The 17,432-nt window shown below is 40.6% G+C and overlaps 1 protein-coding gene across 2 annotated transcripts; it reads left to right on the top strand.

Annotated features, from left to right (window-relative positions):
- The first annotated feature begins 2,486 nt into the window (after window positions 1-2,486).
- On the top strand, window positions 2,487-17,201 carry si:ch211-67e16.11 (uncharacterized). 2 transcript variants are annotated; one of them, XM_051403618.1, is made up of 8 exons: window positions 2,487-4,033; window positions 5,005-5,277; window positions 8,715-8,969; window positions 10,059-10,229; window positions 11,671-11,802; window positions 12,017-12,180; window positions 13,687-13,953; window positions 14,039-17,201. In XM_051403618.1, exons 1-8 carry the CDS (start codon window positions 3,778-3,780, stop codon window positions 14,213-14,215), a joined length of 1,695 nt encoding a protein of 564 aa, XP_051259578.1. In that variant the 5' UTR covers window positions 2,487-3,777; the 3' UTR covers window positions 14,216-17,201. The 2 variants fall into 2 exon arrangements, with proteins under 2 accessions (XP_051259578.1, XP_051259577.1); XM_051403617.1 differs by having other exon boundaries at window positions 12,014-12,180.
- Window positions 17,202-17,432: the final 231 nt, after the last annotated feature.

Here is a 17,432-nt window from a genome sequence, read left to right as displayed (position 1 = left end):
AAATCTTTATGAAACACTGGTATAACCTAATCGGAGTGCTTCAGTGTGATGCACTCAAAAGTAAGTGTGATCCTAAACAGGTTTCTTTGTAATAAGTTGCTTGTTGTGTGTGTGGTATTTGGATTTCCTTGCTAAACGTTTGCATTAAATAGCTACAAAGATCATCAATAAAGTCAATCAGTACCTAATTATTTGTGTGCTTTAAAATGCGGTCTGTTTATTTCACTCATTCCCGTTAAATAAATGATTTTACATATATATTGATGCACACAGGCAGTATTTTGCTTTGCATCACTTTCATTCATCACCTGCTGCCCTCTCTATCACATTTAGCAGATATATATCAAAGAAATATAAAGGTAATATATGATTTTTTTTAAATCCTTGAAAGTTTTCTTTCAGTTCTAAACTCAAATGTAACTTTCTGGAATTAGTGTTAAAATACAGTAAAGGAATGCACTCTAAGAAAAAAGAGATGAGCAGAATAGTTAGACAGAGGGTGTAGTATGTTACAAACACCATCAGTAAAACTGAGTTTTTACTTTGTTTTACTCTGACCATTTGTGTTTTCAAAAGTACAATTATTATTGGATGTAATGCCAGGAAATTTGGTGCAGATATTGATTATAGAGCACACCCTGACTGGATTGTAAAGTAATCACAATACAATTATAATGTGTAGGAGAAATACCATCTGCCAGTAAAAGAGTTCATCCTATATAATATATACATTTATATTGTGAATTTATTCTGTTTTTTTAATCATATAATGATCATAATGATAAGAATAACAACACAGCTTGAGAAATTAGTGGAATGTCGCCATGGTGATGTCTTCTGGGCAACCTAGCTTTATAAACGTGTAGTCCAAGCATTAAAATGGCATTTTAGTTTCTTACTTCTTGGGAACTGAGAACAGCACAGCTAATACAATTACATTCTATGTTCTTGTTGTATTCACTCCATCTACAGAATCAGGGTCCTAGAAAGTTTTCTGCCTGCAAGTTGTTTGCCCATCTCTCTAAAAATGTAGCACGTGTTATAATATTTGTTTATAGTGTATGAATAAGCAGCTGACGTAATGCCAAGGGTATTTCAATGCATTGCTTTGTGTTTGAGTCTACAAAAAAGCCAGCCTTTCCTTTAATTGAGAGAGGAATCCCTAAATTACTTAATTAAAAGACAGCTGCCGTGAAAAGAGAACCATAAGAACTTAAAACATGAAAATATGAGGAGGGCTTCTTGGGAAAACAATGCAGCTAACTCTCATCAGCCTTTTCAAGGCTGTGTCTACTCATTCAAAGCACTGATTGTCTATATATGGACTGCAAAGAAAACTTTCAGTGCCCAAAAAGTGCCTTTATCCACTAAAACTGGGGAAATGAATGACTTAATATACTGGTTGATGGGATTCAGATTTAGTTGGTCCTATACTTTTATTTCCTTCCTGAGGACGGGCTTGTACGTCTCAAATTTCATCACTAGAGGGCTCACTGGGCAGAAGACCTCCCGCCTCTGCTCCTGTCCCGTCCTCCCTTCTTGTTCCTCTGTTTCTCCTCTCTTTATCCTCTTCCTTGGGTCCAGTTTTTCTATCTTCTTCCCTTAACATTTGCCTTTCCTCCCTCCTCACTCTCATCCTTCCCTCCTTAACATCCTTTCTGTTTCCTTTCCGCTCTACTTCCCTTCTTTCCTTCTCGTGCCCTTTTCTTTTCCTTTCTCCTTCCTTCCTCTCTTTTCCTTCTTTTTCACACTTCCTCGTAGTTTCCTACCCTTTCTTCTCTCCTTCTCATCTTTTCTTTATTTAATATTTTCCCCTTTCACTTTTTCCTTCTATTTACTGCCTCTTCATAACGTTTCCTCTCTCATTCCTCTTCTCATTTCCTCCCTGTTTCCATTCCCCTCTCCCTTCCTTCTTTTCCTTTTGCTCTCCTCCATCTCTTTTTTCCTCTTTCCTTCTCCCATCCATTTCTTTTGCTCTTTCCTCCTTTTCTCATTCCTTTTGCAGTTTACTAACCTTTCCTGTCATTCCATCATTTTCTCTCATTTTTCCTCTCCTCCTTTTTCTTCCTTTTGCTCTCCTTCTCTCTTTTTCTCTGTCCACCCCCCTGTCAGTCTCTTTTCCTCTCTTACCTTGGTAATTGCAGTTTCATATCCTCTCCTTTCTCATTCCATTCTTTTATTTCACTTTTCCTCTCCTCCCTTCCTTTTTCCTGCCTGTTCATCTCTTCTTTCTCGTTTCTACTTCCTCTATTTCTCTCTTCCACCTTCTTTCCTTTTCTCTCTTCTTTCTTTCTTCCACCTTTCATCCCCTGCTCCCTTCGCTTCCCTCATCCATTCTTCCACCCATGCTTTCTGGACTCTTAACTCTTCGTATCCTTCCGTCTTCTCCTCTTTCCCTTTTGGCATGTCAGAGCTTGCAGACAGAGGAAGAGAGAGAGAGAGAAGTGTGTGTGTGTGTGTGTGTGTGTGTGTGTGTGTGTGGAGAGAGAGAGAGAGAGAGAGAGAGAGAGAGAGAGAGAGATAAAGAGAGCAGGAGAGAGCGAGCAGACTGAAGCTGAGCAGTGAGTGGGTTGAGCAGCAGGAGTGCGTCTGTCCTCAGAGCTGTGGACGATCCAGTCTCAAGTGTCACTGGGAGCAGAGGGTCTGCAGGACAAACTGCTTGAAGGGGAGCAAGAAACAGGATCGGTCCTCTGAGAACTGAGTCCTGATCACCGGGGACAACATTTTCTTACTCCAGGATGATCCATCACCTTCCAGACCAACACAGAGCCTGAAGCTGCTCCGGCTCGGCTGAATAAATCATTCCAACTGAAAGAGGAATAAAGAAGAAGAAGAGGAGGGGGAGGAAAAGGCAGTCTATCAACAAAAGACGAGAACAACCAAAAAAAGATCTAAATTGGCGCCTTTGGGGACTTTTGGATATATTGTTCCCTCAGAAATTCAGAAGAAAGGAGGAATAAAGAAGAAAAAGTGACACGAGAAAAGAAGGGAAAAGGTTTCATTGTCAGAAGAACCAAATGAGGATGTTGGCGGCTGATGCATCCACTCAGATTCAAAGAAAAGAAATAAAGGAAGGAAATACAGAGATGAAAATAAAGATTGAGTAACAGAGGAAAACTGCAACCACTAGTGTCTGAGTTTGTCACCTTTCCTTTTCCAAATCCAGAAAAAAAGGAGAAATAAAGCAGAAAACAAAGAGATAAAGGAGGAAGTTTTTCTTTCACCCTAATGATGATGATGATGTCGTAGACCAACAAGGAAGAAAAGAAAGAACTAAAGAAAGAAAATCAGCTTGTCAGCTGATCAAATCAAGGGAATAGAGTCTGAGTTAAATTTTTATTTTTTGAAGAATTTAATATATTATTCTGAAAAAAGAGTGACGAAAACTAAAACAAGCCTGATTTTGCAGTGTGCTGATGACTAGGACCGACTGAAAAAGTCAAAGTAAGCTACAGAAACAGGAGTGAAGAGTCAAAAGTGACGGGGAAAAAAGGATACAGAGGAATAAAAATACATATCTGGATAAAAGGGAGGAAAGTAGAGAGGACAAGGAATTATAAAGCGGAGGAGAAAAGGAATAATCAAAGGGGAAAAAGGCAAAAAGAGAGTGAAGGATGAACCAAGAGGAAAGGCAAGAGTAAAGAGCAAAACAAGGACAAATCAAAAGAATAAGGAGGACAGGGGGACAAAAGTAGAAACAATTAATTAATTAAACAATTAATCCAGTTTAAAAGGGTTAAATCAAGAGCAAAGAACCAGAAGGAGCCAGGTGTGACAATGAGGCTCCTGGTGCTCCTTGCAGCTCCTCTCTCCATCCTCATCCTCCACATTGCAGTGGCAGCCCCTCCGGCATTCAGCATGGCCCCTGGCCGGTTGGAGCGCTGGGTCCGCTCTGGCCTCCAGTCACTGCAGTGGGACCAGCTGGACCGGTGCCTCCGCATGTCCTCGCTGTCTGAGGCGGAGTGCAGGAGGCTCGCCCACCTGCCTGTGTCCGCTGTGGCCGTTTATGTATCAGAGCCACGCACGGCTGCAGGTAGATCACACCTCACTGGGGTTTTTTCTTTTTGATTTAAAAGAACTGAAAGAGTCTGAATTTGCTGTTTCCAATTTCTTTTTTTTGCTTTGAGTTAAAACAACTTCACAAAATTAAGCAAATACAACACATTTTAAAGGAAAGCATATACAAAGTAATATATTTATATAGGTATATTTACTTTTATTTTACTAGGCAATCATTTACTTAAGATCAATTTGTCCACTTGATTTTACAGTAAATAATTCAGATTGTATCAGAAATGCAGAGAAAGAGGATGTTTGGGTTTGTCAGACCACTTCACAATATACTCCAAAAATCAGAACGGGCCTTTTTTTCAGGAAATTACGTTTATATAAAATATATTATATATTACAGTATTGAGAGCACAGGAGTAAAATAGAATAATAAAATGATGCATGTCTGAATTCCAGTTAGTGGTTTCAGGGTCCAGGTATTGTGCATGCTGGATCACTGTCACACTGTCACACTGTCATGTCTTATACTGGCACACTTTAATAGAACAGCCATCGTTAACATTAAATTCTATTACTACTATTACTATTACTAAGTCAAATTGTCTGCTTAAAAAGGTCCATAAGTGAAAACTTAAAATCAGTACATATATCTAATTATTAGATAATATAAATATATAGCATTGTTTTAAATGGATAAAAATAGAAAATCCCTTACACAATTTACCAGATAATGTCAAATTATCAGATTTAAATTACTTTTTTCTCTCCTGTATGCTATTGTATTGTCACTGTGTTACTTTAGATTAGATTTGCTTTGGAGGTGCAGCGTACTAATAGTATTATAATATGTATGTAGTCTAACCACAGTGTGTATGATTCCTGTCGACCTTCCTGTAGACAAGCAGACATTTTCTCAGATTTACCATAATAAATTTAGTGACCTTTACACATGGTTACACATAATATTCTATCTGTTCTTCCAAAACCCTTCAGGTAATGCAGACAAAGTTCTGGCCATCCTGCCGGACTCCTCAGGTGGGACGGTGAGTTCCAAAACACGGGGAGGTTTCAGCGTCAGCCAGGTACTGAATGGAGGGGAAGCTTCACACAGACACCAGCAGCCTTTCCCGGGCTCCACGGCCCATGATGCTGTGCTGGTGCTGGATCCGAGCCCCGGGGAGAACTTTGGACACCCAGTGGTCCTCTTCTATGTGGATGTGAATGTGACGAAGAAGAGATGCTCCCACCTGGATGGCATTTACCTGGGTGAGTCAGCAGACACTGACATTTGTCAGTGCATGTAATGTTAATTCATACTTAACTTTGTTTAAATTACTTATTACATGCAGGTGGATTTGGCTATTAATTGTAAATGTTTGTAAACTAATCATAATCAAATCATATCAATCATATAAAAAAATAAAAGGCAGTCTTTTGGATGCATTAACAAACAAACATTACAAATCATTACAAACCTTTAGTTGTAGTAATAGTACCGGCAGCAGTAGTAGTGGTACGGTTACGTGATTAAGGGATAATGTACGGGAGTCATTATTGTGAAATAAAATAAAAATAGGGGTGGTGCAGGATCCCAACACAAAGCCCTTGAGACTAAATACTGATTAAAAAAATAAAAAAATGATTTTATTGATTTAAGAACTGCATCCATAGCGATGGTCCGTAGAATGTCATAATTGACCATTTAAGTATTCAACAAAGCTGTGAAATAAAGTAGTGGTAATAACAGATAGACACCAGAAGCAAAAGTAGTAATCACTAACGGGGTGCAACAGGGCCCTATTCTTAGTTCATTACAATTTACACTATTCATAATAACTATTGTTCTTCCTAATCACCACTTCAAACTCCACTTTTATGCAGATGATACAATTGTATATGCTCCCAGTTCTACTCCAAGCCAGGCATCTTCAGCCTGCCTTTGATAGTTTCCAATTACTACTTCTTAATTACAGACTTGTTTTACATTCAGATAAGTACATGGTACTGTCCACATCCACCAGTGTCTCTGATGTTTCTGCCAATAAAACTTTAAAAGCTATCCATATCACTCCTGCCAAGTAACACAAATACTTGTGTTACATCAGACTGTCATTCAAGAACCTTATTTAACATTAAAATTAAAAATTAAAATTTCTGTATAGAATTAAAGGCTGTTTGTCTATTCTTAAACATGAACTATTGTTCCGTTTACTTTAAATGTCTGCTCTAAATTACGGAGATATGCTGTACTCACACTGCCCCATCATTACCTCAGCAGCTAAAACCCTGTTTATCATAGTCCATTATGCTTCATCTCTGTATCAAGGCCGGATGGACTTCATTCCTGCCAAGAAGAAATAGCTGTCATCTCATGATATGATCATGATCATGAGCTGAAGCTTTAACAGAATAACTAGAAAACTCTAATGTTACAACCTCCACCTCTCAACCTCACGTCCCCGCTCTCATTTAAATCTTTTAACCTTAGCTAAAATATATAAATTTGTTTCAGGTACTATACACCTTGTAAATGGCATAAACTGCAGTTTGCCCTCAAGCTAGATTTGTTTGTTCTCCTTGGAGATTTTATTCTCTAATGTTTTTATGACTCTTCTAATGTTTCTTTTGTTGACTCTATTTGTTTTTTATTGTTGGTTGTCTGGCTGTGTATGTGTTGTTTTAGTTGCTGGTTGTCTGACTATGAATGTTTCTTGTTATCAGGTTGAATGTGCGTGGTCTCACCCACTGAAAGCTCCATTTATAGCTCATTGTCTGATGCAGTTGACTTTCCTGCTCAGAGGGGGTTTGACCCAGCTACCTCGTCAGCACTTTTTTGCCCGCAGTAGCATCTGATCTTTGTCTGTGTGTTTGCATGTGTGTTCGTGCTCTTCTATCTTTGTGATAACCAACTACAAAATGGCCAAAGTTATGAAAGCACTGAAATTGTAATACAACTTAATTTTAAGTTTAGAGTGAGGGTTAGGGTAAGCTATGCCGATCTGAAAGATTGATTAAAATTGGGGTCTCACTTTCATGAGTAAATCAAAAAAGGTTAATCTTTTTTTTCTGTAACAAAATTAATGCAGCCACTGAGGAATTACCGTAAACCTCAGTTGGGAGCATTTTTGACCATAGATTAAATCACAATTTTGTACTTGTAAAGTCATCTGACAGCAGAAACAGAAAGCTAAATTAATATTAGCACCTGTACTGCGGAATTGCCCATCAACAAAAAAACAACAAAATACAGTGAGTAATCACGGAGAAATTCAGGAGATAGACTGTTGTTTCGTGACACTAAAAGCAAAGTGAGAGTATTTCGGTTTGACAATCAGCATTTATAAAAAGCTCCACTTTTGGTGGTGGATAAAAGGCCAAAAGGGGGAGTGTTTCCAAAGTGCTTTATTCATGTTGAAACAGTCAGAGGGGACGGTGAGTGAATGTATTCTGTGATGGTCCTCACAAGTCCAGTACAAAAGACGTGTTTGAAAGTGCAAGTTGTTGACCTCCCACTGTGAGAGAGGTTAGGGCCAGATGTTGAGGTGAATTTGGCTCTGTGTTACACGAACACACACCTGTCAATTATTCATACACTCGACACGGCACTGTGCCCCCTGCTGGGTCCTGTACATGGGTTTGGATAAAAATATCAGTATTTTTAGAGCAAAACTTTCTGACCTCGTTTAACCTCAGTAGGGCAGGAAAGTAGAGGAAATAGAGAAAAGAAGAAAAGGGAGACTTGGTACAAAGATGAGAAGAGAGAATGGGAGTATAGAAGTAGAAGTAGAAGAAGTATAGAGGCCATAAACAAGAAGCTCAGGATGTGAGGAGGATAAATGGAGTGAGGGAAAAGAAGGTGGAGAAAAAAGTTGCCAATCCCCTCCCAAACTTGACTGCACTTTACTCATAGGTAGATTAACCTGTTAGGGGATCGTAGAGGAAGAAAGTCAAACAGCAGTTGAGCCTTTGCCGTGAGATATATTTGCTGTTAACTACACATTTGTATGTGCATGATGGCTGCCTCGCGTATTCTATGTCCGTTGGACCGTTGGTTGTGCACCTCTTCAACCCATATGGCAAAATTAGTCTGGCCCGAACACTTGGTTCAAATACAACCGTGAATTATTGTCCACATATGGTCATAACCATAACCACATAACCATATCTCAGCCAACTGTATAGCTGGCCCCATTATGGCCTTATGTTGGACCAGACAAGTTTCAGCAGACTTATTTCTTTTTGGTGTGGTTTACATGTGTTCAGGCTTACTGAATTTTCTCATTCAACTCTTTGTCGACACATTACTACACAAATACAGTTGGCTGGGATATGGCTGAGATATGGCTATGTCATGGGCCATGAGTGGCTCCCAGATCTGGACCACCAGTGGACAGTAAATAATTACCCCATTACGACCCAATGGCTGTCAGTGGGCCTGTAGAGCGATTCCGTGGTTAACAGGTATATCTCTGGCATTATACAGTATACATACACCTGTAACACACATGCTATTTAATCTATAGTGATTCGGTTTGAGAACAACTTTCTACTTTTATAAATACATTTGTACCTTTTCAGCACAGAAGGAGAGGCCAAGCTGACAGCGATGGCCCAATGATCTTATTTCGCACTGCAGGAAAGTGTGTATCTCAACTTGTCTCCAAAGATATCATCAAGATGTCTGTCCCTCTCTGCGTCTTCAGGTGAGGAGTGTTTGACTCTGGCTTTGAAGGGTCGCTGTCAGAACCAGCTGAAGCGTCGGCAGGCTGGGCCAGAGAGGCTTATTGGTAACGGACACAGTCGGCTGGCAGGTGGGGCGCTGCGTGGTGGGACCATTACCACCAGCAGTGGTAGCCGTATTGTGGAGCGGGCCGCTGGGGGGCTCTGTGAAGTCCACTTTCTTCCACTGGTGGTTGGAGTTGGAGACAGCAACCGAACGCAGAGACTCAGATGTGTTGGTAGGTCTTAAATCAGCCCTTTTATCAGGGTTCCGCTGGTCTAAACAGAATCCTACCATCTCCTTCTACCTAACAAAAGTGGTCCTAACCCCTAACCCCTAAGCTAGACTAAACACATCCTTAGTCTTGACTGAACCCACAGATTAAGATGATAGCAGTCGTTTCATCTAACTACAGTTAAAAGAGCAAACTTTGATTTATGAAAAATGGAGCATCCTTGAACACACAAAAAGAAGGTTTTAACAAGACTAAGAGTCCACGGCCATTCTAGCAGCTCTATGAGGTTGCACTTCGCCACAGCAATGCTTTTAGGTAGAGGCTAATGTCATAATGCTGATATGCACACAATGCCAGGGCTAACATGCTAATGTTTTCTAAGTATAAGCTTTACCATGTTTATGGGATACTAACATTTCATAATGAGTACAGTACAGTACAGCTGTGGCTGATGGGAATGGAATTAGTTTTTTTGGTCAATAAAATCAAAATATTGGACAGATCATCACATTTTGACCTCAAGATGGCACTGAAATTGTTGAATATAAAGGGTGATATAAATTACAAATAACTTTTTTATAAAGTTTTACAATAACTGTGGAGATATTTCACTCACAACCTGAAATTTGTATTACATTTTAGATGTAAAGAAAAGAAGAAGAAAAATATGATGATGTCAAATGAAGGTTGTTAAACTCCACCTGAGTTTTATAGGTGGAGGGGCTTTCTGTTGCATTAGGAGGCTTTCTGAGTAAAATGCGAAATTATTCTCATGTTATGCCAAGACCACCCACACCTGCAGCCTCTGCCAGCAACCTGGGCCTCGTGAGAACAACTGCTGGGAAATTGCTATCATGCTGTTATGGCAAACATAGACAATCCTTGGGATAAAACCGCAAACCCACCTCTGGCATGCTACAAACATATGGAGATAAAGTATTCCTTATTTGCTGACTGTGACCCATTTGAACTAGTATACTAGCATACCAAGTTTGACTGGACCTGATGTCAGGCTCTGCTTTATTTAGAAGTTGTTTTCAAGAGAAGCACCTGTGCATTTTCCAGGATGCTGATACTTTTTTCCTCCAACAGACCATGCAGAGTTTGCAAAGTGCCCTCAGCCACTGCCAATGGGCTCTCCCAGTTTGCCAGTCTCAAGCTGTGAGCTAAATAAAAACACCAGACGCTGTCACCAGCAGCCGTTGGCCACTCATCTCTCCTGCCGACTCTACCAGACCTGTGACCACGCTGTGCTCATCTCAGGTAGGACGGTTTGTGTGTTTTTTCATATTTGCATTGTTCTCACTATCACCAAATGATTAAAACTGATCAACACAAGGGACTATGACTGAAGGTAACATGACCTCAGGTTCTGTGAGGTTTATCAAGGGATGTTTTGATGTCTAGAGTTTGGATTTATTGTTAATTTAAGTGGAATGGCAAGCACCTGACAGCTTGAGCTACCTGACAATCTAGACAAACATGCCCCCAACACATATAGTGCTTCCATTTAATGTAACTAAGCCTTAATGATTATATAAATGAAATTTGTTCGCCACTAGATGTTGCACTAGAGCATCAGCATCTACAACAATGGGCGCTATTGCTGACCTGACTCCACTGACAAAACCACTTATTTGACCTAACAGATAATCGTAAACTCACCAAAACTGTCTGTGTTAGTCTTTCCACTGTCTTTCCAACAATCCTCCAATGCTGGTTTAGTCAAAATAAACCAAGTTAGGCGTAAAATTATTCATGGGAAGGCCTTCAATTAACCCAGCAACGTAAAAAATAATCCTTGGGGTCAAATTAACCTGCCAAAATAGGTCCACTAAAATTGCTTGTTTTTGCCACTGACAGCTTCAGATTGAAGTGTTAGAAGTGTCTGAAAACATTAAGCAATGGCTCCCTACAGAGATAGACCCTTTGTTTAACCAGAAATAGACATAATATCGCTGGCCACCAGACTCCATAGACAAAACGGTAATTTTACCTCACATATCATTGTAACATAATGACTTCATTCAAAGTGGACAGAAACAAAATAAAACTCACCAAAACCGTCTTTGTTAGTCTTTCCACTTACCAACAATCACCAACTCTGGTTTAGTCAAAATAAATCCTTAATTTATTGATTATAGATAAGAAAAACAGCAGTTCCAGTTCTCTGCTCAGCTGCACACGGAGCAGACCAGCTATGTAAACAAACCACAGAGAAGCTGCGATAGCAACACAGCCAAAGGTCAGGTCATTCTCTACTCAGGACACCATGACTCCACTATATCTTTACATAGCAATTATTTATGCTGCAATATTAATGTTCTAAATCTCATATATATAATCTTTAAAGTGCAGATCATTGGATCAAATTAGCAACCTTGGGACAGTTGCTTTTGGCTAGTACAAGCCTTTAACACCACCCACATGTTTGAACACAATCTTCGCATTATTACAATAAAAAAATCACTGAAAGTTAGGACTCAGCAACCAGAAACTAACTGCACTTGTTGCCTAGCTAATGTTACCATAGAAAGTCATGGCCACATTAGTTAAAGCTTAGAGCTAGAGAGACAAGGTTCTCTGGTGCTACTGTGACTACTGTGTTTGACTAGCAGAAACACTACTACTCTTGCAGTTAATCAACATCAAACTGCTAAAGGGTGCTGTGCTGTGTTCATGGTTGTGTGTATGTATGCTCTAGGTGGCTGGCAGCAGCAGATGACGTTCCAGCGCCACGTTCAGAATCTTCAGAAGTTTTACAGAATGCTGCAGAACAACGGCTTCCACAAAGATCACATCAAGACCTTCTTCGCCAGCAGTGGACAGCTTCCTGGTAGGATGGTGTTGCTCTACTCCATGTAGATCCAATGTTTCTTTGTTTTGTTTCACTGACCAAATATAAGTCCTACAGCTGCACTTAAAACCCATGCTGCTTTCTGAGTCAAAACACATTAACACATTAATCCTGTCTAAACCCAGCTCAGGGGTTGCGGAAAGTAATGTCTAATGTCTAACTCCTCTTTTTGTCTCCCCTCCCCCCAAAGAAGATGTAGAGGGTGTGTACTCGGCGACGGAGAAAGCGGTGATTCGTAACCACGTGTCGTACGTCTGCAGGAAGCAGCACTGCGCCGACACGCTGGTTCTCTACCTGAATTCGCCAACGCGCAACGACGGCACCATGCTGCTGTGGGACGCCAACCTCAATGGCATTGTAAGAGATACACATACATACACATAGTGATCAGGCACTGATTTGATTGAGTGTGCAAGAAAGAAAGGAATCAGTGTGTGTCAGTAGGAACGTTTCCATCCAAATGTAGAGCACATTTTGTCTGAATTTCCACAAAATCAGCAAAATAAAATGTAAATAAATGTGTGTTTCCATCCACTACCATTATGAGAATATCAGGAGTTTGTTGACCTTAGCCAAGCATAAAAACAGGTGGATGTAAACAAATGTAATGACATCTACAGTACATAGGTGTATGTTTCTTAGTAGTGCATCGTTACTACCACTCTTATTACAACTATACAAGTTGCACACCTATTTTACCCTATACTGACTTTATACAGACCAATAACATTGGAAAGTCTAGAAGAACTGCACAATTAAATCATTTTAGCAGCGTTAAAGGTCGCTGGAGGGCTAAACTGGAAGTTAGTGCTGGCATAAGTCTCTAGAGCGCTTGGACCCCACAATGCGGAAGCATATGCAGAAGATCTGGATAATTTTATACTTTGAAATTGAACTTTTTTGGCTTCCTGCGCCACTAAGCAGCTTCTATAAGAATGAACAAAGCGCCGCCTCCAACGCTGTATCCAGTTCTCCCTTAAAGGTCCACTGTGTGTAAATTCAGGAGGATCTATTGGCAGAAATACTTGTTTAATACTGACGCCAGTAGTGTTCAGTTAGGTGTAATCTGAAACTTCCCCGCTAGATGCCACTAAATCCTACACACTGTTCCTTTAATACATCTACGGTATATACAGAGAATATCATGCAGCATAGCACATACATAGATACACACACATACACACTTTAAAGTGAAACTCTCTGGTGTCTTTAAAGCAGATCACCAACACAGAATGGAAAATGATTTATCGGACACACATGGGAGCCATTATCAGCCTGATAAGAAGATTCCTCTGACCACACACACATGCACAAGGACCACCCTGACTAGAGTATTTCTGTCGTCACATTTAGGTTTCTCAAAATGAGGATATGAGCTCATCTGGTTGAAGGCACTTTACAGAGAAATGTTTAACATCAATCAACCGGTCAGACTGGGTCCAGACTGTACACACATCCTGGTAAACAGGATTTAGAATTTTATGTTTTTAATTCTGTTAATGTGTTATATCAGAGAGCACACAGCATCTGGTGATGTGATGCGAGAAATCATTTGAAACACAGTGGATTAGGGATTAATATTTTCCCAAAAATGAGACATTTTCTATCCCGGGAACAGAAGCACACTATCCCAGCAATCCCGGGAACTGCACTTGTTTTGGTTGAACTTCAGCGGCAGTAAAAATGCATTGCTACTATTTCAAGCAACACTAAAAGCAACGAGGAGAAATATTCATAAACCTATGGGTTCCCAACCTGACTGCTTTAGTGTATTACTTGGTAAATAACACTTATCCCACTGTATTTACCAATATGTGCTACCAAACCCTGACTACTAAAACATTACTCTGTCTCCCCATCCAGGCTGACCTGAAGGAGCGATACTCGGTCAACGAGCTGCTGGCCGACCTGGCTGGCTGCAAAGCAACTCGTGTTTTGCTGTTTGTGGATCAGAGCTACAGTGGCGTTCTGTCCAAGAGGCTGCGAGGCTCCCAGAAACACCTCAACGTGGTTCTGATCCAGAGCCATACACGGCAGACTCACAACCACCAGAGGCTGAACCCGGGCTGGGAGGACAGCAGCTGGTCCTACATCAGCGCCGCTACCTGCCTGCTGGACCACCTGGGAAAGGTACCTTATCACCTTTAAGCCTTTTCCCCTCGATTTTACCCGTCTAAACAATCTATAATCTCCTCTTCTATGATGATGTCATTAGGGTGCTGGGATGTCTCGCCTCCTGGAGCCGTGGGCCGGCCTTTTAAACGTGACGTTGGCAGGCGCCCCCTGCAATGCCACGCCGCCTCTGACGGATGGCGAGATGCGGCGAGAGTACCAAGGCTGCCAGAACCTGCCGACCGCACTCTGGCACCAGAAACACAGGAGGACCAACTGAGAGAAAGACACTGAGACTGACTGAGGGAGAGAGAGAGAGAGAGAGAGAGAGAGAGAGAGAGAGAGAGAGAATGAGTGGGAAACAAATTAATTATGGACACACACACAGACCGTACACAAATGTTTGCATCACACACACACATATTTGCTGGTGTGTGTTAGCTTAGGAATTTAGTTTCAGTGTGCTTTGTGGACACTGGTGTGTGTGTGTGTGTGTGTGTTTTTTCTGTCCTAACTCAGACAGTAACCATGGCGATGACAGCTCATCCCAACGGGAGTGTCCTGAACACCATGTGAACTGTGTGTGTGTGTGTGTGTGTGTGTGTGTGTGTGTGTGTGTGTGTGTGTGTGTGTGTTTGTGAGTTCAGCAAGAGGACAACCACTCTCGGAGACCATTGCTAGCTTACGCTGGGGTCAGTGTGTGTGTGTGTGTGTGTGTGTGTGTGTGCGTGTGTGTACGCCACATCTCCTGGGCACTGAAACATCTCAGAGCCAATCATCTATCTCTATTTTTATCTTTACAACAGTTATTTCGTCTCCCTTCTTGTCTTTCTGTCTTTATTCTGTCCTTTGCTTCACCTTTTGTCAGCTACTCTCCTCCCACCTTACCCCTCTTGATCTCTTTCTTTAATTTCTTCCCGTGTTTCTTTTGCTGGCATTCGATTGCTTACTCAACTTCTGTCTCCGTCCATAATTTTTTTGGCTGTCAGGTTTCTATTTTCCTTGTTCCGACAGTGTTTGAAAAAGTTGAATACTGTAATAATTTAGTCACAACACATCAGACCTGACAAACCCTTAAAACACGAGGTGAAGTTACGTGTGTTTAAAATATGCGCACAAGAGAACTTAAATGGTGTACTCACACACAAAAATCCTAACTCAAGGTCCACTTGTTAGCGTTTACATGGATCTCACAGTTAAACGCTCCTGAATTTATTTATTTTTTGTCAATCGTGTGTTTCTGCGGTCAAAAATAAACTTTCAGCTTCAGTATTGACAATGGTTTTGGTCTCTTGACCCAAACTGCTACTTTATCTTCTCAAATCAGTCAGATGTCTGTTCAGTACATCCATATTTCTAAAAGAAATTCCCAGAGTCAGCATTTGGGTCTTCCATATTGTGTGTTATTATAGTTTAGACCTCTCTTAAAAAAAACCCAAACAGCCTGTTTCATGACTATTTACTACCATTTGTTCATGGCCTTATAATAAGCTATTTTTTCTACAGACACCATGTGTTGCCTTGCCTGGAGTCTGCCATGTTGAACCGCCATGTTTCTACAGTAGTCCAGAGCTGTCAAACCAAATGCTGGCTGTAGATACGGCCTTTCGAATTTTTACGCTGCCACCGTAGTTTCTTCTACACAGCCTGTACTCATTTCCATGTCATCAAATACAGACACCGCTAGATGCCACTACATCCTGTATATTGGTTCTTTAAGTCCTCAAAATAAAAATACAACAAATGGGTTGTGTAGAAGGCTCTGACAAACAACCTAAACGTTCTTAAAGTGACATTATGAGCATGTCCAGCCTGTTCTCATTCCCAGGGCAGCGAATACTAATATTATGTCACTACGTCTCCATACAGATGCACAATCCTTTAGTGTCTGTATGAGACGCACCAGGCTTTAATCTAACTCTAACCCATTTGCGTCAGAGTAGTATGAAGAGCAACGAAAGGAAGTGGTCGGAAGTTGCATCACATGCTTTTTTTACACTCAAAACATGACTATTTCCCTAAACTTAACCAAGTGGTTGGTGTTGCCTAATCGACCATTTCACATTAACCACATGTTAAAAAGGTGTCTCATACAGACACTTCCAAATTGTAATCCAGTGTGTAGGATTTAGTGGCAGCCAATGGCGTAGTTGCAGATCACAACTCTATTGCTTCACCCTCTCATTCCAACGCATGAATAATGAGAACACTCCTTTATATAGCCGGTGTTTGGTTTGTCCCTTCTGGGCTACTGTAGAATCATTGTGGTTCAACATGGTGGGCTCTATGAAAGGCGGCCCACGGTGACTATAGATAAAAAGGCTCATTCTAAGGTAACAAAAACACAACGATTATTATTTTCAAGTTATAATACACAATTGAAAACATACCTATGAATGTTATATTCCATTTCTGCCAATAGATCCTCCTAAATGTTACACACTGGACCTTTAACCTGGTTATCTAAACCACATTTTTGGTAGTGAACATAAAGGTGAAAAGTTGATGTTGTGGTTTCTATTCTAAGAGTCATACTGTAATGACCGACAGGTATGGCCAGACCTCCAGTAAAATCCAGCTTGTAAAAATAAAAGATTTGTACATTTATGCAGAGTGGAGTCTGAAGTCAGGAAATGTATTTTTAAGATTTAGAGACGGAGGACGTTTCAGGCTTTTGAACCTGAGGAGGAGGGAAAGAGAGAGCCAGAATTTGCTCGGCAGTGATCATGATTAAGATATGAAGCACTGAGACTGCCCTCACTGCTACACAGACTGGCTATGGCATTTTAATAAGGGCACAACTTGCAAGTGTCTGTGTGTGTGTGTCAGTCACATAGACAAAAGCATCACATGAAACATGCACATGTTCTAATATTAACCATCCCCATGCTAACAATGTACATGTTGTCCACTACTGTTGTTGGTAATTTGTGATATCTGTCTGTACGTTACCTCCTGTCCTTTCTTACTGTGAGTAACCACATATACCACAGCCCAGTGTACATCTCGCTGTTTGTACTTTTGTCTGTTGTACTGTGTTTTGCATTAGAGATTTGTTTATTCAAGAGATGGGAGTTGATTGGAAGAACAGCTTTCCAAATGCGTGGGACATTGTGGATCAGAAATGTGTCCAACAGTGTGACATGTGCATATCCTCAGTTTGTGTAATCATCTGTACAGCGTGTGAGATGTAATTTAGCAGAAATGTTTATAGTTGCATGCAGCAAATCACAAAATCTAGTCAATAAAGTACTTTTAGAAACCAATGAAGTACATGAGATTTATTTGTCTGGCTTCCAACCATTGACAGTATACAATGGACAGAGCTTCTGGGTCTGAAAAGTAAAGCCAATGCAGAAGTGTCTTAAACCTGCATTTTATGTAATGGCCAGCAGGGGGCAGCTCCATGGGCCTCACTAACACACTAATACCATAAAGTCTTACCCAAATTATGACTTGATTTATTAGCTCAGTAAACAGTTTCCTAATGAGTTTAT

This window comes from Dicentrarchus labrax, unplaced genomic scaffold (genome assembly GCF_905237075.1).
Source record: "Dicentrarchus labrax unplaced genomic scaffold, dlabrax2021, whole genome shotgun sequence".
Lineage (NCBI taxonomy): Eukaryota > Metazoa > Chordata > Actinopteri > Moronidae > Dicentrarchus > Dicentrarchus labrax.
The sequence above is the reverse complement of the archived record's forward strand: the minus strand, read 5'-3'. Positions and strand labels throughout refer to the sequence as shown.

Coding starts and splice junctions, on each gene's coding strand:
- si:ch211-67e16.11 (XM_051403617.1), top strand. CDS start 3,778: ATGAGGCTCCTGGTGCTCCTTGCAGCTCCTCTCTCCATCCTCATCCTC. Junction 5,278..8,714: donor CCTGGATGGCATTTACCTGG/GTGAGTCAGCAG, acceptor CTGCGTCTTCAG/GTGAGGAGTGTTTGACTCTG. Junction 13,954..14,038: donor TGCTGGACCACCTGGGAAAG/GTACCTTATCAC, acceptor TGATGTCATTAG/GGTGCTGGGATGTCTCGCCT.